Source organism: Penicillium diatomitis (genome assembly GCF_028827545.1).
Source record: "Penicillium diatomitis strain IBT 30728 chromosome Unknown utg000009l_segment0_segment0, whole genome shotgun sequence".
In the NCBI taxonomy this organism is placed as follows: Eukaryota; Fungi; Ascomycota; class Eurotiomycetes; order Eurotiales; family Aspergillaceae; genus Penicillium; species Penicillium diatomitis.
Window position 1 is genome coordinate 440,948 of NW_026623181.1, and position 22,160 is coordinate 463,107.

A 22,160-nucleotide genomic window follows, 5' to 3' on the forward strand; every position below is an offset into this window, starting at 1 on the left:
TTCTGTCTCAGCCTTGATGACTACTCCCAAGACTCTTTGTCGACGGGACGGGTGTGATCTGCAAAGGTCAGGTAGCTTGCGCGTGGAGAAATGTGAGATCAGGTACGCAGGCCAGAGTTGACTGGACCAAAGAGGGAACTCAGTAAGCAAGGGGGCCTTCCTCATGCGGAAATCGCGATTGCTCCTGCCACAGAATCAAAAGTGCAAGCAAATCAACCCAAAATGACCATCTTCAAGTGACGAGAACTTCCTGACGAAGCGACGTGAAGTTGTGAGCACCGCCAAGAGATCTGTTGTCGATGTCATGATCATTGTATTGCTCATTGAGACAAATCGGTACTGATGTGAATGCGGCTCCTCAATGTATGGACTATGCAGTATGGGCTGTGTTAGAGTGTCAAAATGCTCGGTATGGCACTGAGCAGTGAGGCTACAGGTCAAGCAATATTATACAGATCACCAAACACCATTCCCTCCTGTTGGGCGTCGTCGATCTGAGATGAGGTTTGCCACCATCAGAAAGGCCCTCCACAGTACCAAAGTCAGGTGCCTTTTCATGGAGTGCCATTGCCGCTGCGCGGCTATGCGGTTATATACACGAGTCACATGGGATCACGCGTCTGTCGAGGCTCTTGTCCATAGGATTATTAGGGATGTCCTCGTCAGCTTATCAGATCGTCAAATCCCGAATCGCCAAATCGCCACATTCGGACCAGAACGGCGAACCCAGCGATGGCCCGAAAGCCGGTAGCTGGTTCCCAAGGAGGTTTTCAAGTTAAAGTCCTGCGCTGCATGGCCCACTCTCCACTTCCCCGGGGACTTCTGGAAGGGATGGCCTGGGTTTTTTCGGGGACCACCCACCTGGTCCCCGAATAAGGAAACCTTCAGGATGGACTGCCGGGATGCACGGGTCTGTCCGAAAGCGATAGTTCTGGTTACAAGGGGGTGCCAGACACGAGGGGAATATAGGGAACGTCTCCGATTGTCCCCCTCATCGCCTCTTCATGATTGAGAATGAGCAACGGGGACCGGGTGGGTGGATTCGAACTCCGATAGACTTTGTTGATCGCTCTGGGTCCGGGTCGGTGTCTTCGTGGATTCGCCTTGGTCAATCGGTGTTTGACTGAAGATTCTTCTTTCTTTAAGAAAGCTCGACGACAATTGTCCCGTATCCCGTTTTATAAAAGACATTTGATTGCACTTTGCGAGCAGGCCGTCACGACACCGCGAGGAACGTCTACCCTTTCTCGATATGTTTACACCGATACATACCTCCTTAGGGGCCTTGCTGCTCTTCCAGGGCTCCTCCGGTCTACTCGTTCACAACGGAGCTGTGTTCGGCATCTCGTCTCTACTCTCTGGATCCGTCGTGAATCCAAGCCAGGAAAATGTCCCGATCATCGCGGGCTTGATATCCAGTGTGATACCAATCTCCCTTTTAGCACCTTCATTGATTCCAGAATACCCTGCTGCGCCATCGGGCCTAGCCTCTGCCGCGGCAACGCTAGGTATAGGGCTCCTGCTGGGCTGGGGAACAAAGGTATGAAATGCAATCATTCCACTATTTTACCCAGATCTGCCTGTTGTGTTAGGAAACCGCTCCTAACCTCATGTTTTCTCGTCCAGAATGGCTGCGGCTGTACCTCTGGCCACATGCTTTGCGGATTATCACGTCTATCACCGCGATCTTTCATCTCGACGGCACTGTTCTTCACAACAGCACTGATCACGGCCAGCGTCGTGGGAGGCGGCTCCCGGATTCCGGCGTGTGGCGACCTTCCATGCTACACCGCCGTCTACCCATCATCAGCTGAGATGGTCTTTATGGCGGGATCATTGATTCTTTCCACGATTCTCAACTTCATCGTCGTTCCCAAGACACTTGAACGGAAAGAAGAACATCGAACTTTGTTCGCGTACCTTGCTGGACTCGAGTTCGGACTGGGCCTCTGGATTTCGGGAATGGCGGATTCCGCCAAGGTGTTGCGTTTCTTCGCCATCGCCACCGATGTGTCTCGCTGGGATCCTTCCTTGGCACTGATCATTTTGTTTGGTATTGGTCCATCGCTTGTCACATTCTTGGCGAAGCAGCCAGGTCAGAAGTCGGACAAAGATCATGAACCAAGCCAGCCTACTCTGGCCGAGAAATGGCGACTTCCCACCAAGACGCTGGCTGATATCGACTGGCGGTTCGTGGTCGGCTCCATTGCGTTTGGTGTCGCATGGGGCTTGCAGGGAGTGTGCCCTGGTCCAGCGCTGTTGCGTTCAGTGGTGCAGCCCACGTGGGGGTTGTTGACCATGGCCGGGTACGCCATTGGCAATCTATTCTGACATGAACAGAATAGATTCAATGGGGGATAGACCATGCCGAGAGAAATGGAAAAGACGAGAGGGACATGAATAGGATTGTAAGTTTACCATATGAATGTACATAGATAGATAAGCAGCCAGTCGGTCGCGTTGCTGTATACTTGTTATCTCTTTACACACTAGATGGAGTAGACCAGATCAGACCAAAGTGAACAGACTTTGCGGCAGCAACCAACGCGTGCCCCAAGGTAATGGATGATCTTACAACTCAGTCCTCCTCTCCTCGTCCACGGTCTGCGTATCTTCCCCACGTTCAATCTTTTCCACTTGGCGCGGGGCCTCGCTATGTTCGAGGAAATCTTCCAGATCCATCCACTCTGCGGCAAACGCGGTCATCAGGACGCTCCAATCCTTGACGGTATCCATATCCAAATGCTCAGCATCATCCAAGGCAGTATGCCACACCTCAGGAAAGCCCCGGAAATGAGCGTAATCGATCAAGTGCAGGATCTCCACCCCACGAGCGAGAAATGGCAGGTGATCGTCCTGAATACCGCCCAATGATACGACCTGATGAGCATTCTTGTCTGCATCGACGAACCATGGTGTCTTTTTCGATTTCATTAGATCGAGAGACCGGAGACGCTTCTCCAAAGTGCCAAGGTTCTGATACGCCCAGTGTGTGGTAGGATAGTAGGACTGGATAGTAGGCTTCTTTGCGCCAAGCAAATCAAGAAGCACGAAGAGAGAAATGGCCGATAAGGGACTCTTGAATGTCGACATAGCCGGATTCACCTGCTTATCCCAATGCTCTGCCAGCGAACGAGCTCCATAGAGAGAGTCGGTAGCTGTCCACTCTAGGAAGGCCTCTTCGCCATCCAAGAAAAGCACCTGTACTCCCTGATGCTCGTCGGAGAGATCCATGCCCTGCTCCTGCATTGCGGCCCACTTTCTCTCCAGTGCAGAGTCGATACTGCGCACGGCATGCATAATCATAGCACAAGGCGCTGCGCTGTCGATCGCGCCGATGAAGCCCTTGGGGTCTATCTTGCTATCATAGTGGGCAACTAGTGTCAAGCGCCCAACGTCCCCCTTGGGAACTCCCGGGGGATCTCGGTATGCGATGAAGTTGACAAAGGGAACTTCTTTCCCATGGGAGATGGGAGTCTTTGAAGTGGAGTTCTGAAATTCAATCTCCCATTTGGGCAACGAAGTTCGAAAGAAGTTCGTGAGATGCTCGAGTACCGCCGTGTGACCTGGGGTTCCAGGAACACGAGTTTGAAGAATTGGCGACAAAAGCGAGCCAGTGTGAATATCAAAGTCTTCACCTGGTCGGGGCAGACCTTTTAACTTCTCATCTGATATCTTCTGATATGCTTCTCCAGGGTGTAGGAGTAGAAGCAAACCGAGGCATAAATAGAACAAGTGGCCACATAGGGCACGGAGCTCGAATCGAGCTGTCAACATGGCGTTCAAAAGCGAATGGCTAGCGGATCATGACTCGGCAAACCACATGAATGGACCAATGCGTGACCCAGGCCAGCTAGGCTCGCTGAATGCCCCTTTACACAAAGATATTGACCGAATGCTGATCTAGAAGCAGCGTTTGAATACTGATCGCAGACAAAGAGGTCCAAGGCGGTCACGGCCGGCGATTTGGCGCGCAGCTTTGGGCCCAGCGCCTGGAATCTCCGAGCTCGACATTAGCCGGCAACCATGCAGATCCTCATTCATCCACGATTACGGACGACACTCCCAAGAGCCCTTCGAAGGGATTTCCAAGCCCAGGTATGGGCGCGGCATAAGTCACAGGCTCTTCGGCCCTCCAGACGTCATGAAGCCGTGGCTCCTGCGCCCAAAGACCTTACGGCAGCAACAACTTCGCGCACATCGTCACCCGCGGGCGCAGCCGCAGCCGCTAAACTGAGCGTGCGACGAGGTACATGATATGACACCACAAGCTGATACGGGAATCTTGAACTCATCCAAGCAACAGGACCCCCTGAGCGCATCTTGGTGTATTATGGAGGAACCGGTCGGTCGATGTTTCTGGGCATACTGCGGGTTACAACAATCCTTCTCTTCGGCGGAGCCTGCTTGATCGTCGCACCGTCCTGTTATGACGATGAGAATGCGTGGTACATCACACCATTAGGTAAGGCTTACTCCCTTTGGTCCTTCTTTCAAACATACAAGCTGTCAGTTGAATTGACCCATCTCTGAACTGAGTAGTTGTCGCCGGTGGCGCATTGCCCATGCTCTTCGTCGCCTACACCTCGGCGCCCTACGTCAGCTTCATTCACCTGGCACTTCCTGCGTTCGCACGAAAGTCGCGTGAAACGGCTCTGCACTTTGCGAAAGATCTCCCACCGACAACCTCTCTGATTTTGACAACAACGAGGTTCAACGCCATTCCTCGTCAGACCGTCGTGCGTTTAGGAGATTTGATACCGGATAAGAGTGCCTTGCGGCCCGTCACATTTCGTACATTGAATCCTGCGCCACGGCCCTGGTGGATGGGCAAGCCAGTCACGCAATTCTTCGCCGCTGACAAGAGTCAGCCGGGCAGGCAATCCACCGCATTCTACCCGGAATTGTGGCCTGGCATTTACAAGCAAATTCAAAGTCAAGCCAGTAGACCTCGCCGGTGAGGCGCGGATTGAAGGTCATTGGGGCTTTGGCGTGTATCTATCCTACCATGTACCATATCTGGCTTCCGCGTATCCGACGCATGTTTTCAGCGGACACACAATTGAATAAGACGGCCAAGATATACCAGATTGCAAGAGGCGACATCAATATCTTCGAGCGATCCGGGAATTGATCACAGTCATTACACTCTTTCAATGTGACTTTCGTATCCGAACTTATACGAGACGGGAGAGGGTTATCACAGCTTTTTTTTGTCGATGCTGCCAAGACTGCGCAACATTTCATAGAGGCGCGACATGGACTACTCATGCTCAATCAAAACCTGAAAAGAGAAGCAAATAACCGGCCAACACGAGTTGAAGAATCGAATTTTGATCAGGTTCCCATTCAACCCAAAGACAGTCTCGATGGCCTGGCCAGACACGTTTGTCTCATACCTCGCATTCACCGGGCAGCTTCAAGCCCCTCGATATAATCCTCCATCGTGATATTGAGCTCCCTGTCGCTCTCTTGGTCGTCTGGAACCTCGATTTTTGCTTTAGTATCCGGCTCAGAATCTTTTCCCTTGCGACGACGACCACCCCCATTTCTTTTAGGAGTCCGAGCAGGAGTCAGTGGACCAGAAGTAGCGGGGATGGAGGAATCATTCTCCTCGCTGTCACCGCTGCCCTCCACATCACAGTTGAAGCTTGACAGCTTTCTGAAAGCTCGTCTGTATATCACAGGAGCCGAGCTAACGCTGACGTTGCTGATGGCGGCGAGCTTCTTATAATCGATCTAGAAGAGAAGTTGTTTAAGAGTTTGCTTTGTCTTGTTTCGAGGTCCGCGCATCATCTCCAGCACTCGGCGATAGTAGCACAGTGTAGCAGCTAAGTGCTCCAGGTATTCTCACCTTGCTTTCAGACTCCACGCACTTGTACGCAAGCAGCATCATGCGGACTTCAGATTGAGTCAACCCAAAGGTCCGCTCAGCAACTGGCTTCTTGGAGACTTTTGGTGATGACATTGTTGATTTCCCTCGGTCTGGGTTGAGTCAGGATACTAATAATGCCTCGATAGGATAGCGCTGATCTGGACGGCGGCGGACACTGAGCTAACCACGATAATCATCAAAGAGAGATTCGAGTCCAGAGATTCTTTCTTCTTTCTTGCTGAGAAAGACAGGGTAACTCGAGTCAAGAATCAAGGATCAGTTTTTGATACTGACGGGTATGAAGGAAGCACGAAGGTTCTGTTCTAACGCAAAGTCGTATAAAAAGGGATATTTCCAGCGGAAATTGCCAGCATAAAGTAGCAAACGCCAGTGGGCCTACTGACCTGTACCAGTCGCGAACATTATCAGCAGTTGACAAACCAAATCTAGTGAGCTTGCTTTTCTGGTGGAGTAATGAATGTAAATGAAGTCGCGCCCCGACTGAAGCTGCCAGCAGAGCCGTGCCCAATACTTCGCATGGATTGATGGCAGAGTATACCCTACGGCCCGGAATGATGAGTGAAACTAACTCAGCTATTCGGTCCTGCCAGCCTCTTTGCAGAGACTGCATACCTGTGCTCCTCGTAGCCATATTGGGGTCATGGCAGAACGAAACATGCCTACAACATTGTTTGTTACCGTACAGAAGAAAGCTTCTCACAACGTACGGTATCTCATTTGCTAAGGACCCTGCTTCTCAAAAAACAAAAGGAATCTGCTCGTAATTTAACCCTATGAAAATGGAAGATCGACCCGCAACATGGGGCGACTGGCTTCGCGCTTTCCCTTCAAGTCAACCCTCCAAACTCTCAAGCTCTGCAACACGGAGCCGATCGTAAGCATCCTCCATGTTAAAATCAGGAAGTTTTGGAACGCCAGGACTCTCAGAGCCCTCCACTTCAGCAGTCTTGGTCAGCTCAGAAGCCTGGACCTTACCACGGCCACGAGCGCGACCAGCACCACGGCCACGGCCACGGCCTCGGCCTCGTCCCCGAATTCGAACAGGGCCCGGAGACGATGGAGTCGAGAGCGCAGGAGGCGAGCTGGTGATTTCAAATGGGTTGAACTCGGTATCGGCGCCTTCCTCAGGCTCCTGGTTGAGCTTGATTAGCTTTTGTAGAGCCTTGTTGTACCCGCGGTGAGCTGACGCGCTGATCACGTTTGAGCCACTGGCTGCATTGAATCGACGTGCCAGCTTCTCGAAATCGATCTAGAAGGTATCAGCTTTGCGGTCTACGAAAGCCGAGTACTAATGAATATACGCCGAAGCCTCTCGATGTTGAAAGGGAGGGCAGTTTGACAGACGAGGAAACGTATCGTACCTTCCCAGAGTCTTTGTTCACGCAGACGTTAGCGAGAAGTAGCAAGCGAATCTCGCTTGGTGTCAGGCCCAGCATGCCATCGGTGGAGCGAGTACCATACGAGGCTGGGGTGACTGAGGTGGCAGACGGCATCCTGTGATGGGCTGAAGAGCTGACCTTAATGTGAAGGGAGTTGCTCTCGAGTGTGCAGTGCGATGACTGTAATGATCGTTGATTCAGAGTGAGGATTATGGGAATCGTTGTTTGTCGAAGGTTTGTTGGAGTTGTCGAAATGGTCGAAGGTGCCAGTGTGTGGTAAATACTGGGACGGATTTCATTAGGAAAGCCCCGTGGCGGAAGTTTCCTGAAGACCAGTTGTTTGCAGAGGGTGATGGTGAGAGATCATGTGGCCTGGTTTTGGGACTGCTAGCAGGGTGTCTCAGAGCCTTAAGGCAACGTCTCACATGGGCGTGAAACTCGATACTACAGGGTGAACGATGATCGGAAATGGAGCCAAATGACGGGAGAGGTATGGTTGTTCACATAAAAAAGGTCCAGAATAGAGTTGAACCATTAACCGCTCACTCTCAACGCAATTATAAGAGACTCCAGGAGCTAAAGATACATATGATAAACCGAGAACAACAGTATTTAATCAAACAAGATTCCAGAGCACATATACATGACTTACAAAGCTTCGATAGCTTTTCGCAGAACTTCCAACCCAAGATCAGAAACACCCTCCTCCTCGCCCTCGCCATCCGCACTCGACTCGCGCAATGCCCACGCAATATCACTCCACCAGCCCAGCCCAATCAGACCACCACCTTTGCGACGTTCAAGACTCTCCTTAAGTCGACTGGTATGCTCCCATTGTTTGGCCGCAACCTCGGCACGTTCGATGACCTTGTTTGGGATACCACACATGGCTGCACAATGCATACCAAAGCTGCCCTCTGCCACGCCGCTCTCGAGTTTGTAAAGGAAGGTGACGCGGCGCTCAACGTCGTCCACATGGATAGCCATTCGCTTCGGAGAGATTTCGGGGTGATTCTCGAACTCTGCCGCTAATGAGTGATAGTGCGTGGCGAAGAATCCCATTGCACCGATATGTGTGGCAACATGGTGTAGCACGGCTTGCGCGACTGCGACGCCATCATAGGAGCTGGTACCGCGGCCGAGCTCGTCCAGAATCACCAAAGACCGCGGCGAAGCCTCAGACAGAATCTTCTTGGTCTCCGACAATTCAACGAAGAAGGTCGATTGAGCAGCAAAAATATTGTCATTTGCGCCGAGACGAGACATGATACGATCAACAGGAGTCAAACGAGCAGATTTGCAGGGCAAGTAACATCCGATTTGAGCCATGATGACAGCCACACAGGTCTATTCTTGAGTCAGTGACATGACGAGGCAGACTAGAGGGGTTGGAACTTACCATTCGCAGAAGAGTCGACTTTCCAGCGGCGTTGGCACCAGTGAGTAGATCAATGTTTGCGTGTTTACCACCAAGTTGAACATCGTTGGGGATAAAATCTTCAACGGAGGAGAGGAGACACGGGTGCCGTAACTCGTCGAATTCAAGAACACTGCGCTCATCATCCACGAAGACTGGACGACAACTTGGTTGTCCAAGAGAAGCTGATGCCTTGGCCAGACTGATCAAACAATCCAACTGCGCAACGATGCGTACAGCAGCAAGCCAAGTCCCATAGTGTTCATCAAATCGAGCGTGGAACCGACCAGCGACTTCCTTCACGATCTGACTATGGGTTTCTTGCGCTTCTTGTAATTTTCTGATCAGACTGCGCAGCTCAGGGAAGTAGTACCGCTTCACTTGTTTTGTAGCTGACATCTGATCCCAGTTCTTTGGGATGTTCTTGACTTTGATTGGAACTTCGAGTTGATAGATCTCCTTCCCATTGTCACGGTAGCAAATGGCAGTAGACCCCAAATCACGACGCGCCTTTTTCAATAGATTATCAAGGTCTTTGTGGAGCTGTTCAATGGTGTCCTGCGAGTTGTCAAAGTCGGCCTCGACGCCTGTCTCTGGAACCAGGATGCCGTTCTCCTTTGCCTTGGGTCGGTCGAAAGCGGTCTTCCAGTACGATAGTAAGGTTGTCAAGTCTGGCATTGCTTCGATGAGTTGACCGATGATACCGTCGCCAGCGCCACTATCTTTGAGCAGGCCCATGGTGTACTCTATCTGCTCGAATCCCTCAAGAACACGAACAAAGTCTTGAGCTTTGCAGACACCAGCGTGAACTCGAGAGATCAGTCGCTCGAGGTCTGGCATTTTCGTCAATTGCGAGGAGAACTGATCACGAATGCTGGGATCGGCATTGAAAGCGTCGACGGCATCCAACCGTGCGTTGATTCGCTTTGCATCCATTAACGGATGGCAGACCCATTGTTTGAACGTACGCTTTCCGAATGGAGTGATACAGCGATTCAACAGTTGGAATAGGGTACCCTCTTGGCCGCCATCAAATGAGTTGGCAAAAATTTCCATGTTGATCAACGTCTGGCCGTCCAAGACCAGGCTGGACGCCTTCTTAATGGGATCATACCATGTGAAGTTGCCAATCGTAATGAGATCTCGGTCAATCTTGAGCACTCGAAGATATTGCGTGAGAGCGCCAAATGCAGACATCAGCAGCTCCTTTTCTCTGGCATCGCGCAGAACATCAGGCCAGGCTGTGACATTTTCATCATCTTGAGAAACGAAATATTCACAGGCATCAAGTTCCTTCAAGGTGATATCGGCTTCCCAGAACTCCCTGCCCGGCTTCAGGTAGTTCCAAATAGTTGTCGGTCCAGTGTTGTTCTTGAGAATACGCATGGCCTTCTGTGACACACAGCCCTTCTCAAGAAGCATTTCTTGAGGTCTTGTCTGCGCGACAAATGTCTCAAACTTGGTCATGTCCACATCGTCGACAAATTCAGAGATGAAGAACTGGCCCGTCGCGGTATCCACGAATGCAAGGCCAAACGCAGGGCGATCATCGATGATGGCCTCCTTGATGGCTACACAATATGTAGACATATCGTCCTGGAGCATTGATCCCTCCACGAGCGTGCCTCTGGTCAAGACGCAGGCTAGCTCTCGTTTGATGATCTTGTCTTCCTTGCCAGGCTTTTTCCCATCTCTCTCACGCATTTCCTTTCCGAGCGCCGACTCAGATTGATCAACCCTGGCAATCTTGAATCCCTTGGCAACAAATTGGTTCGCCCAGTGCGACAAACTCATCTCGGGCACGCCGACCATTCGCATGTTGACGCGATCGGTAAGTTTGAGATCAAACAGCTGATGGCCAATGGTGGCGTCATTTTCGTAAAGTTCGTAGAACTTGCCCTTCTTGAAGAAAACAACTGTATCCCAAAACTTCTGCTTTATCTCCCAGTACTGCTTCTCGAAAGGCGAGAACTTGGACCAAGCTAGTGGAGGAACATAGATTGTACGAGGATCGAAGTCAGGATGTCCTGGAGGGTTTCCATCGATGTCCTTGGGATTTGCAAGCCAAGGGTATCGTTCCTCGGGCTCCCTAGTGTACGCTCTCTCCTTCTTGGCACTCGACGTTGATTTGGGGGTTTTTTGCACGGCACGCTCTTTCCGAGGCTCAACAGTGTCAGGGTCAAACTTCCACTGCAGGGTGCCACCAGCCGAGCCTTCAGGGAGATCGAGGTCAAGGTCATCATCCGCTGGCGGAGGAGGAGGTGAAGAAGGCGCACGATTGACGTCTTTCCGCGAAGAAGTTGTGGCGGGCCTACTGCGTTTCTTTGGTGCGGCTGCTTCTTCGTCGGAATCGTCAGCGACGATAAAATCGTCCATTTCTGGAATAAGTCAGCGAGCAGGTCACAGAAGATGGGACTGGCGAACATACCATCATCTGAGTATCCAATGGCCTCAGCTCCCTCAAATTCGTCATCGCTCTCCTCGACCGTCTTCCTCCGCTTCGCGGCGCGCCCGTTTGTGCTCGCCTTCCGACTTGGCCGGAAAATGACATCGTCGTCGTCTTCGCCTTCTGAATCTGACTCCTTGTAGCTGATTTGCTTTTTCTTGGCCTGTTTGCGAAGCAGAAATGTGAGTTTTGCGAGCCATTCCCACGATAGAAGTCAGGATACATACCCGTCGCGACGGAGTCATTGTGTTCTCTTTGGAGTCGTCGGGTGTAGGCTGAACGATGGGTTGAGGATGTCAGCAGAAAGATCATCGTAGCCTTGGGGAAAACTATTACGCATACTTTCGTCTTGTCCTCGACTTCCACCTCATCTTCCTCGGGGACAGGGACATCGCTACTCGGCACCGGGGTGAGGTCCCCTGCGAAGCTTGAGAAACTCCTCTTCGGTGTTGGCTTGACAGTACTTCCTCTACGCTGTTCACCAGCACGTTGAGCCGGAGAAGACTCCGGCTCGCGAGGCTTCTTGCTTGCCGGAGTCGCTGGAGAGGACTTTTGGAAGAACCCGAGAATGGACTTCTGGTTCTTCATGTTTTGTGTGCTCGAGGTTGTCCGCTTCAATGCCGCTGGAGGTGGGGTGGCGGACGGCGATGTCGCAGACTCCTTTGCCATGTTTGGCAACTCGATTGAGACTTTTTCTGGTATCGAATTGAACAATCAACCACGACAGGCTATCTTGAAGATCATGACAAGTCCAATGTGGACACCACCAATCCGGATGACAAGGGAGAGTGGATGGGAAATGAGACATTGGACGATAACCGCCGATAAGGCGCGCATCGCGTCGACGCGTTGAGTGGTTCTGCTCCGCTTCTTGGCATTCCCGCGTGATTTACCGAAAGTCTTCAATGAGCTTGAGATTTGGAGAGAAAAGGAGAACACATTCAATCCTTGACAACATTATTCGGATTCCTGAATAGTTGGGAGAGTTTTTCTTGTAATTTTTTGAAAACTGTCTTGTCCTGCACTTGCCATGCGAAGTATTCTTTTCGACTGCCCAATTTTTAATTTGATTTCGGGAACTAGCATACCTAGGCATACCAGGTAAGGAACATGGGGTTCTGGTATACATGGCGTAAAGGCCTACACCTTGTACACTATCATCGGCATGCACAAGGAACAGCTCAGAAGCTTACTGGTCGAAATGAATGAAGAACATATTAATTTCAATGATGACGAAAAAAAAATTGAAGTCCCTAGCTATCTCATGAAGGACCGCATTGTCGACGAACAATCACGCCCAGAATGCCTTGAAGTTATCATTGAACTCCTTCTGCAACAACTTGAAAGCCTTCAAAACGGCCAAGATACGATGATCATCGTTTTGTGCGGAGGGGGATGGTGTGAATTTGCCACTCGACTCGGCAGACTGCTTGCTCTCATGCTGAGCTGCTTTCTTCTTCTTCTTCTGCTGCTGCTGCTTTGGCTGTGGTTGCGGCTCTTCGGCCTCACTTGGCGTATCACTCAAATCATCGTCCCAGTTATCGGCCACGGCGTTCGACTTGACTTTTCCGCGAGTGACAGTCGTAGAAGTAATTGGGATTGCTTTGGGTGGCTGCTTTTTTGCCGGGCGTTCAGGAAGAGTGATCTTTTCGTTAATCTCGATATCAGCGTCGTCTAAGTGAAGGTCGTGGGATTCGCCTTCACCCATAAGATCCAGCATTTCAAGGTCTGTGCCCGGTGTGAGCTTCAAGAAGTTTTCCAGACTTGTCACTATTGTTGCGAGAACAAGAGAGAAGTCATTGAGCAAGAACCACATGTCGCCTCTGCGGATGCCGTTCTCTCGTTGCAATGCCGACACGTTGCCATGCTTGAAGAAGTCGTAGAGATAGGCATTCAGCGGCGCTTCTTGTTCCAAGGAGACTTCAACATATGGCACAACGGCTTCTTCGAGCCACACTCCGCTCCTGACAGTTTGGCAAAGCTCTGAAATGCTTTTCACTTGGTCACTGTTCCCCGACAACGCGTAGAAAGGAGACGTTATCAAGATCTTCTTAGCGGAGGAGGCGAGAACTGGAATTAGATCGGACGAGGATTTCTCACCACCACATGCGATTTTAGAGAATGGAAGAAATCGGTCAGGCTCAAGGACATGCTGCTCGATGAAAGTCGACACATAAGCCGTGTATACCTTCAAAGTTGCTTTGTCATGTTTCTTAAGAATCTTTGCTGCTTTGGATGGCATTGGAGGCAACAAAACAACCGAGGTTGATTTTCTAGTTTTGTCTTTGATGTTCTCGAGGTTTGCTTGACGGATTGGTAGACGGCCGAAAAGGTGAGATAGCACAAGCATCAATTCGCGGAGTGTCGCCTTTCTCTGACGACCAACCTGCGTGCAGAGCTCATGGAAGAATCCAGCGTTTAGCAACGCGTGGAAGGCGAAACCGGATTTTTCAGTGTAGTACAAGTGACTGATGAATCCAGCATAATTTAGCGGAGCCCCATTTCGAGCCAGCAGATCGTTACGTCGGAGGTACTCGATCGAGAACCGCAAATGGTGAAGGACGGCATCCTTCATTTCCTGCCCACCGAGGTAGATTCTGGGGCAGGATAGAATGGAATTGATCGCCTTGACAGCATATGGTGCATTTCTAGACTCGTGCAAGAGAATACACAGTCGAAGCACCAGGCTCGTGGTGATTGGGAAATGGCCACTCAATCGCGGGAGCTGGGAGCTCATGAGACGTTGAACCTTCGTTTCAGGGATATTCTGGAAGACCACATTTCCGAGAACATCGAATCCACGACGCCCAGCTCGACCAGCGGCTTGACGATAGTTCAATGCAGTTAGAAAAACTGAATCTCCAGAGAATACCACAGTTTTGCAAGGCATGTTGATACCCAATGCCAATGTACCTGTGGCTATGACCACGCGCAAGTATCCTTTGCGGAAGAGCATCTCACAGACCTGGCGATACTTTCGATTCATTCCTGCGTGATGAACGCCGATTCCACGTCGTAATGCCTTGATGAGCCAATCTGGCACATCCCGGCGACTAAGCTGTTCAGCGTATTCCGCAAATTCTGAAGCCAGCAGAGTCTTGGTATTAGCCACGTGAAAGCCATCGACTGGAGCATTGAGATCGAATGAGTTGAGTGGGTTAGCTTCGTTCAAGGCAGCCTCTTGTTCGCGCTCCGCACGCGACAGTTCTTCACCCTCCTGGCTCTTCTTCGAGGGTTTGGGTGGCCGCTTCTTGGCTAGTTTTGCCTGGGCTTCTTTCATTTCGTTCCACTTTCCGAGATTGTTCTTCCAAGTCGAGCTGGTCTGCTTCCACTTCTCCTCAGCCGTCTCAAACTCATGAAGCAACCTTTTGCAAATTCCTTCACACCTGCTGCGGTCGTAGTTGAAGAACAGGGCAGGTAGTGCCTGCTGGTCGTGGAGTGCGCAGACAAGGGGAAGTGTCGTCTCCAATATGTCGTTTCGAGTGATTGGCGTCACCGAAGTCGATTCATTTGGAACTTTCATGGATGTGAATTCGTTCGATTCGGGCATTTGAGCCGGTGTTTCAGACAGCTCTTCCAACACCTTTTCAAAAGGGGATGCCTTATTTGCCATCCAGATTCTCAATGTGTCCTTGAGAACAGATTGCCACTCCGCAATGTCCGCTTTTCGAACCACGTGGGGAAGGCGTGCGTTTGGATCCATAGATGAATCCAAGATAAACCCAGGACACTCATGCTTTTTCATAGCTTTCCAAAGTGTAAGGCAGTCTCTCGGTTCGAGGCTCAAATCCTCTGGTATGCCTCTTGAACGGTCAAACAGACTAGAAACGGGATGCACAAATCTCATGCCCGGTGTTTCATCAAGTCCTAGAGGGGGGATTCTTTTCGGCTCTGAGAACCCGCCGAAAGCAAAATTGTCCGGAGGATCGTAAACAAATTTTCGCAAGTCTGAGTATCGCTGCTTGTGTTCGATCATCTTCAACTCGGTTCCGGTGGCCTTTTGGGTCATTGCGAGCCATTCACAAAATTCCTGAGGATTTCCCACGGTGGCCGAAAGAGCAATGATGGGACAAGGCGCCATCAGGAGGAGCTGCTCCCACACAACGCCGTCATCTGCTTGACCAATGCAATGCACTTCATCGAATATGATTCTTTTCACCCTTGATGACCACGAGTTTGCATTCGACGGAGCAAGCAACATAATTTGCAGAATATGGGGGACGGTGATAAGTACTTGACAGCCAGACGAGTTATTGATACGATAGTCACGGGTATGAATAGCCCACACTGACTTGCCGCTGTAAGGGTACCTCTTGGAAAATCGCGCTTGAACCTCTGCAGCGATTTGGTTAACCAGGGCTTTAGTGGGCGCGACATAAATGAGAACACCGTCGTTGTCCTCCTCCAGAACCTGCTTCATTGCATAGAAGCTGTGTTATCGATCGGGGAAAATGTCAGTATTTGTAAATGATTTCTAAGACGAAAATAAGCAGCAATGATAGCAGTCAATGATCACTTACGAGATAAAGGTTTTTCCTGAACTTGTGGGCGCAACAACAAAAATACTTCTTTTTGCGTCAATTTGGTCAAGGACATCGCGTTGCCATCTGTCAGGCTCAAAGTCGTGAACACGACTGTCGGGTCTGGCGTCAACGTCGCGCTCCATGAATGGCCCAGCATGTGAAAGCTGGAATTCAATTGAGGAATTCGAGACTTTGGCTACCTCGAGGTCCTTTTTGCTCAACTGCGCACATTGGAATGACAATCGTTGATCGCTAGCGGACTGGATTTCGACGCTCGGTAAACCCAGCAGTCCACTGATTTTTGTGACATATGCTACCGCGTCAGACGAAAGCGGGCCTTGCAATCTTGAGATTTGCCGTACTGTCTCCCAGATGAATGAATGAATGGTCGAGTTAGAATGCTTCTGTTGGCCTTTAGCAGTCTCAAGGAACAGTTTCACCAATGTATCTAATTGATAAACCAGAATTTCCGGGGTCAGGAAAACTCTCTGGTCTTTTGCAAGCCCAGAAAGGTGACTTTTCGCTTTGGCGAACCTCTTCACCAAATTAGCTTCCCTGTCGAAGCTGCCCTTGGTGAAAGACCATTGTTTCAAAGATTTCTCTCGAGCCTCGGCATGCTTTGCTAGCTTGGATTTCAATGCATCTTCCCGTACTGATGATTTCCCTTGTCTTTGGACCTTTGTCTTCGGTGGTTCTGTCGTGGGAGCTGTGCCATTGGTTGAGCTTGCCAGATGCTTGGATGTTTTCTTACTATCTTTGGCGGACTTTACCAAGACAGTCTCTGGCTCAAGCATCGCGCCAGTTGCGTTTGTCAAGCTGGCAGCGTAGTCTCTCATCTCTGCCATGAAAAAGTCGTTACGTCGCATCAATAACATCTTTTTCCGTGAATCAAGACGAGGGTTAGACTTTTCGTCGAGTGATCGCTTGGAATTGTGCCAATGGCTCAGCTCCTGAAAGGTCTTGGAGGGGCCCGACTCCGTTGACTCGTCGATAGAGTCGTCGATGGACAGGTGCACAGGTCGCAGGTGAACATCGAAAACAGAATTCTTGAAAGGAAGGACAGAATTCGCCGATTTTATGATCTCTTGCGGCTTCTTATTTGATTGAGATTGCTTGCCACCCTTAGACATCTTCGTGGCGGTTTTCTTCGATTTCGAAGAAATCCCATTCGGTACGGGGTCGGTATTACTGAGTCCAAAGTCAAGGAGCACCTTAAGCTTTGAGCAAAGCTCGGTGAATTCGGACCAAATGTACGGACTCAGTGTTTCCGTCGCGGTGTGTGTGCTCATTTTTGAGGCCAAAAAGAGGAACAGCCGCCCATCAAGTAGGTCGTGTAAGTCGAATCTTGCTTGCGAACAAGACACAAAATCTTGCCAAGCAGCAGACCTCAAGATAGTGTGGCTCAAGCTGGCAAAATTGTTCAGGAAACTTCCCTGTTCAAACTCTTGCACCGTCCCAATGGCACGATCCGCAAGCTTGCAGTCCTGCATGAGCACTATATGCAAGAACATAGCCCGTGCAGCCCCCATCTCGGACTTGTCAATGAGGTCTGACTCTACCATGATGATTAGAGTAGCAACGGTCAGATAGTCGCGTTGCGTGAAGTCCAGGGACATTGCCCTCAATTTGTCGAAGACAGAGCTTAATTGCCGCAGATCGAAAGATGTCTCAATCGAGGTGCACGTAGGAATCTCCTGAGTAGAGGAACCCTGCTGAGATTGGACGTTGTCATCCCCATGTTCAGTGTACAATGTATCGTCGTCCTCTCGTGAGCTCCCTGAATCGGTCGTGGTGTCACCTAAATCATCCTTCGGCAGGTCGATCGTCTGACCTGTAATGTGCTTGCTTCGAGGATCACTTGAGGATCTCTCAATAATCATCGCAAATATCTGCCTAAAGTCAGCAAAAACGGGCTACATGCATTGGCTGGGGAGAGCGTTACTTTTGTGTCCCGGAATTCCAATCCATTGATCAGTGCAACATTGTACCCGTGGCCCATAAATCCATAAATCATTTTTCGCAACCCCAAGCGACACTGCAGGGCTTGGGCCGCGTGATCCATGGATTCTTTATCTTTCTTTGATTGTTCCTCATCCGTCGGTTCATCTTCTGGCCCAGAAGCAGTTGTATCATCCGAGTCCATGTCACACTGCTTGAGGAAAAGCTCGGAAAAGGCGCCATCGTGACACATGAAAAAGTAAGCCCCGACTGTGTGCAGATACGAAGCAAATTCTTCAGAATTGTAGCTACTAAATTCGCAGACTGAGGGGCCCGACTTCCCGGCAGGAGTATTTTCCTTCAGGTGTCGAGTGATGATCTCGCGGGTGAGGAGGAATCGATGGCGACTTTGCGATTCTGTTCCGACAGGAACGCAAAGATTGGCATTGTCAGCCGAAAAAGCGATTTTGAATACACAGTTTCGTTTCTGTAGTTTTTGTAGGAAGTTTTCGACGAGATAAGTCGCATGGAGAATTTGGAATCCCGGGGAGAAATCGAGTTTCTTGTCGGAGAACACGTGCAATAGCAGGGAGTCACCATCGATGATAAAAAGCTCGTCGCCCGCATAATCGCCGACAAGGTCAACTGTTCTCGAAGACAGCCCGTCGTACCTAGGTATATGTTAGTGTTTGGGTGCGGCGTCAGAAGCATACGGAGATGCTAGGTGAGTGTGTTATTGAGGACGACGTACCATTTGAGAAGCCTGTGTGGATCCATCGCTTGGGTTGCTCGGTCGAACGTGAGAGCAAGTTCAGTACAGATGTAAGTAAGAAAGTGAGAGTTGGAGATATCACTTCTAGACTGGAAATCTATCAGAACTTTGAACGATGTGTGGTTCTGCGTTCACTTGGGAGGGAGAAGAGAAGGAAGGCGTGACGGAGATTCAATAGGGAGAGTCGACACCCATGTATTTTTCCCAATGCAGCCCTGCGCCTAATATGCACCGCCTAATCCTTGTCAAAAAATCCAAGATTCCTCTGTGTTAGATAGAGGGTTGTGTGCTGGCATGACGCCCGTTGGTCACGTTGCATGAATCATGATCAGGTTTGATGTGATCCAAGGGTTCAAAGTCCAGGCAGCGACTTGACTAAATGAGTGACCGAGTCCTACAGTCTAATCAAATCTCATTTCATGAGTATCTTTACCAGGTTCGATATCTTCTGTCAGTAAGCCATGACCCTTGTCACCAGGCGTAGTTGATGGCGTATACTCTTTAATTTTGGCCTGTCAATAATAAAGTTTCCGTGCCGCCCTCAAGGCTGACAGCACCAAGTTCCAACTGTATGCAAATGCCCGTTCGATTCGGAAGGGCGTCTACTGAGCCGAAAGCGGACTAGCTCAACTCCGTTGTGCCCCACATTTGGTGATGTCCATTTAATAATCTGTGACTCTGTGAGGCTTCATTGACAAGATCGACTCAGGTCTTCCAAGTGGTGAAGTGTGGCTGGGCAATCGCGGAAAAATACAAGTCAGAACACACTATGTTTTCTATTATCTCACTCCGAGCCTTCCCGTGTAAATATTATGTCTTGGGAATTTCGATGATCATCACAATGCTCCCTCTAAGGAATCCAACAGGCCATGGACTGGCCTTTAGTCAGGTCCGATGGTTCATCCCATGACGCGAAAGTGTGCTTCCTTCTCATTCCAAATATTTATTTACCGAACTAACGCCTCGATTCTGGGCTTCCACCACGTTCACTTCTTTCCAGACTCCCCAGTGAACAACTCCATCCTGGCCGTTCGGCCCTCGTGTCTTTCCACCTTCTTGATCACCATCAGATACTCCTTGCAAACTCGGGTACAGGCAGCTTCACCTGGGCAGCCAACATGTCTCCCAAAGACAACTACGATCGAAGCTAGGTCATGGGGACTGTCCAAAAGGACCTGAAATGGCTACCAGATACGAGCAATCTCGGCAAAGGCGACGTTGAGACGACGAAAGAAGAATCTTACGAACGTGAGAAAGATGTCTCGAGGTAATCAAAGCCTGTCAATAAAGGCTGTGCGCGACCGGACGCCGAAGGATGTTGTATCAATTTTCGAGATTACACAAGTCACTCCAGCAAAGGCGAAGATGAGCGACTACTGAACCTTGTCGCCCTTTGATGTTGACAGCTCGAACGACTCAAAGCTTTTCCCAAAGTCCATGTCCTTTCTCTGTGAGCAAGAGTTCTCTCCAGAGACTTTGTTCTGCTGTTGTACTGTGGCTGATTGCTCAATATTGGGCTTAGATCAAAGCCTCGAGTATCTCGACTCTGCCCGTGCTTGATCCAAGGAAAACGAAGCATGGATGCGTGCCCCGCACGCCTCGACGTCTTTCTCCACGTGGAAATAGGATTTGCGAAAGATGTCAAGATCGTGCGTGCACTACCGGTATCTTGGGTGTACGAGACGCCTTTTCCCAATGTGATACTGCTGGGCCAGAGGTAGAAGAGACCAAGAGGGCGACCAGATGACGTGGGTCTGAAGAAGACGTTGATGGTTCATCTCTAGATCTAAAGTCGCACTATTAATAGAAACCTGGCAAGGTAGCAAATCTACAACACGCACAACTTGATCATCCAAGAGCGGAATAGGTAGGAGTGAAAACCTCACGTAGTAGTCTCAGTAGTATGCAATATGTTACAAGATGCTTCAGATGACTGAAGACTAAATTTACAGTTCAATGGAGATTTTCAAAGAAACCCCAGACCAGGTATCACAGCGAGTTCACTCCTTGGACTCTGACTCTGTTGCCTGCGATACCTCCTCCCAACCAGGAGCAGTTAGGCCCTGAGCCCGGAAATCCTCATCACTGATGATCTCAACCATCTTGAACTTCCACTTTCCGAGCTTCAGCATGAGAAGGTTATCCCCGATGATATACTCCTGGGTCTTCTCAGCAGGCCAGGGGCGAATAGGGGTGAAAGCGAGGTCGTCGGACATGGGCCCACTGTCACCCGGGCGGCTGCCCACGTAGGCACCGTTGTTCACGATGACGCGGTGACCCTCGCCCTTGGATGAGACCAGGCCTGCAGACCAGAGTATCTTGTTGAAGGACTGGTTGTGGACGAGAGATTTGGGGAGGGTTACCCGCGCATTAGGCATGTTGGCAAAGTTGGTCTGCGAGGCATATGGATTGCCTGACTGGGGGGTGGTGAAGCTGGATGTGGAGGATTGGGCATGGCTCGCTGGGGGACTGGAGGTGCGAGGCATGGGTGAGGGTTCGCTTGTGGAGGAGCGGGGACGGAATAATTGGCGATGTTGGAGGGAGACGGCATTTGCTTCATCTTTGCCGTGGACCAGCTCGACAAATTCATAAGCGAGTCTGTGTTGGGCGGTACGCTTGGAAGGGTCTTGGTTTTGCTCCTCCATGATGCTGGAAATCTCAGGCAGTGGGATGAATGTGAAGAGCTTGAGGTATTTCTCAACAGTGTCGTCAGGCGTTCGGACAAAGAACTGACTCTAGTTAGCTAGATGTCGGAAGATAGGTGCGCGGACAATGAACGCATTACCTGATAAAGTTCGAACGTGGAGGTCATGTCCTTGTCAAGCCAGATAGCGTTACCCGCTGACTTTCCAAATTTCTCCCCAGACGAAGTAGTTAACAGCGGAGTCGTAAATCCAATGGGTCGATCCAGCTCGGACTCCAAGGGGTTACGGAGCTGCTCGTCAGCGGTATTGCGGCTGATAGCCTTCACGGCGTCCATCCCAAAGAGAATGTTGCCATACTGATCAGATCCGCCAACCTGGACTTGTGTGCCCTTCTGGAACATGGTCCACCAGTCCCATGCTTGAAGCAGCGGATAAGAGAACTCGGCAAAGGACATGCCATCACCCTGGCTGAGACGGTTCTTGACACTGTAATGCCAGTCAGCATAATCCCCCAGCATAGGGCTGAACCAGGCGTCACCTACGTGTCGCGTCCGAGCATAGGACCGAGTCTCATGTAAGATCCCAGATCCCTGAGAACCTCAATGAACGGCATCGAGTTCCACCACGTGTTGTTGTTGAGCAAGGCTCGCTTCCAAATAGGTTGCCTCGTGTAGCCGTGTCGCCGGCCATACTGCTCGATACTGCTGCCCAGCTTCTTCAACTGCATGTGCATGCTCGCCATGTTCGCCTTACGGATGGAAGAATGAACCTGTTCGCGACCCTTCAGTCGCCCTGTTGGGTCGCCTACTCGAGAGGTGGCACCACCGAGCTTTGTTGAATATGAGCCATTGTACCTTTCGGGACGGTGGGTATATTGAGACTGACCAAGAATGTCACCGGTAACCCCCAGACATAACCCCAGGCCAGTACCATGAAAGGCAGCATGTGCCCAACGTGCATTGAAGGTGCCGTAGGATCGATACCGACGTAGATACCCGCTCGTTTCTCGGTAAAGACTCTGTGTAGTAGTTCGCGTTCCCTAAGCATTGTGAGATCGGTCAGTTCTCGCGTATAATCACCGAGATTTCTTGAGGTGCAGAAGGGCAATAAACGACATTATCCACTTACCCAACCACATCATGAA

The 22,160-nt window shown here is 50.4% G+C and overlaps 9 protein-coding genes across 9 annotated transcripts; 2 read left to right on the forward strand and 7 right to left on the reverse strand.

Annotated features, from left to right (window-relative positions):
• Window positions 1–1,252: 1,252 nt before the first annotated feature.
• On the forward strand, window positions 1,253–2,331 carry N7539_006670 (YeeE/YedE family protein; the record flags this gene model as incomplete). The annotated part of the gene is made up of 2 exons (XM_056936271.1): window positions 1,253–1,540; window positions 1,627–2,331. 2 exons carry the CDS (start codon window positions 1,253–1,255, stop codon window positions 2,329–2,331), a joined length of 993 nt encoding a protein of 330 aa, XP_056788206.1.
• Window positions 2,332–2,571: 240 nt separating this feature from the next.
• On the reverse strand, window positions 2,572–3,777 carry N7539_006671 (glutaminyl-peptide cyclotransferase family protein; the record flags this gene model as incomplete). Its single annotated transcript, XM_056936272.1, has 1 exon — window positions 2,572–3,777. The coding sequence occupies one exon, from the start codon at window positions 3,775–3,777 to the stop codon at window positions 2,572–2,574; it is 1,206 nt and encodes a 401-aa protein (XP_056788207.1).
• A 249-nt stretch (window positions 3,778–4,026) lies between these two features.
• Window positions 4,027–4,961, forward strand: N7539_006672 (uncharacterized protein; the record flags this gene model as incomplete). Its single annotated transcript, XM_056936273.1, has 3 exons — window positions 4,027–4,249; window positions 4,307–4,465; window positions 4,543–4,961. 3 exons carry the CDS (start codon window positions 4,027–4,029, stop codon window positions 4,959–4,961), a joined length of 801 nt encoding a protein of 266 aa, XP_056788208.1.
• Window positions 4,962–5,406: 445 nt separating this feature from the next.
• N7539_006673 (putative histone h1.3.) lies at window positions 5,407–5,968 on the reverse strand (the record flags this gene model as incomplete). The annotated part of the gene is made up of 2 exons (XM_056936274.1): window positions 5,407–5,739; window positions 5,855–5,968. 2 exons carry the CDS (start codon window positions 5,966–5,968, stop codon window positions 5,407–5,409), a joined length of 447 nt encoding a protein of 148 aa, XP_056788209.1.
• A 760-nt stretch (window positions 5,969–6,728) lies between these two features.
• On the reverse strand, window positions 6,729–7,389 carry N7539_006674 (uncharacterized protein; the record flags this gene model as incomplete). Its single annotated transcript, XM_056936275.1, has 2 exons — window positions 6,729–7,145; window positions 7,258–7,389. The coding sequence occupies 2 exons, from the start codon at window positions 7,387–7,389 to the stop codon at window positions 6,729–6,731; spliced, it is 549 nt and encodes a 182-aa protein (XP_056788210.1).
• Window positions 7,390–7,923: 534 nt separating this feature from the next.
• N7539_006675 (mismatch repair ATPase MSH6) lies at window positions 7,924–11,807 on the reverse strand (the record flags this gene model as incomplete). The annotated part of the gene is made up of 5 exons (XM_056936276.1): window positions 7,924–8,622; window positions 8,675–11,070; window positions 11,121–11,301; window positions 11,366–11,413; window positions 11,481–11,807. 5 exons carry the CDS (start codon window positions 11,805–11,807, stop codon window positions 7,924–7,926), a joined length of 3,651 nt encoding a protein of 1,216 aa, XP_056788211.1.
• Window positions 11,808–12,429: 622 nt separating this feature from the next.
• On the reverse strand, window positions 12,430–18,376 carry N7539_006676 (putative DEAD/DEAH box helicase; the record flags this gene model as incomplete). Its single annotated transcript, XM_056936277.1, has 4 exons — window positions 12,430–15,568; window positions 15,659–17,550; window positions 17,604–18,270; window positions 18,351–18,376. The coding sequence occupies 4 exons, from the start codon at window positions 18,374–18,376 to the stop codon at window positions 12,430–12,432; spliced, it is 5,724 nt and encodes a 1,907-aa protein (XP_056788212.1).
• A 1,995-nt stretch (window positions 18,377–20,371) lies between these two features.
• N7539_006677 (Tyrosine--tRNA ligase) lies at window positions 20,372–21,534 on the reverse strand (the record flags this gene model as incomplete). Its single annotated transcript, XM_056936278.1, has 2 exons — window positions 20,372–21,106; window positions 21,157–21,534. 2 exons carry the CDS (start codon window positions 21,532–21,534, stop codon window positions 20,372–20,374), a joined length of 1,113 nt encoding a protein of 370 aa, XP_056788213.1.
• Window positions 21,535–21,554: 20 nt separating this feature from the next.
• Window positions 21,555–22,154, reverse strand: N7539_006678 (Tyrosine--tRNA ligase; the record flags this gene model as incomplete). Its single annotated transcript, XM_056936279.1, has 2 exons — window positions 21,555–22,021; window positions 22,145–22,154. 2 exons carry the CDS (start codon window positions 22,152–22,154, stop codon window positions 21,555–21,557), a joined length of 477 nt encoding a protein of 158 aa, XP_056788214.1.
• Between the last annotated feature and the right edge of the window lie 6 nt (window positions 22,155–22,160).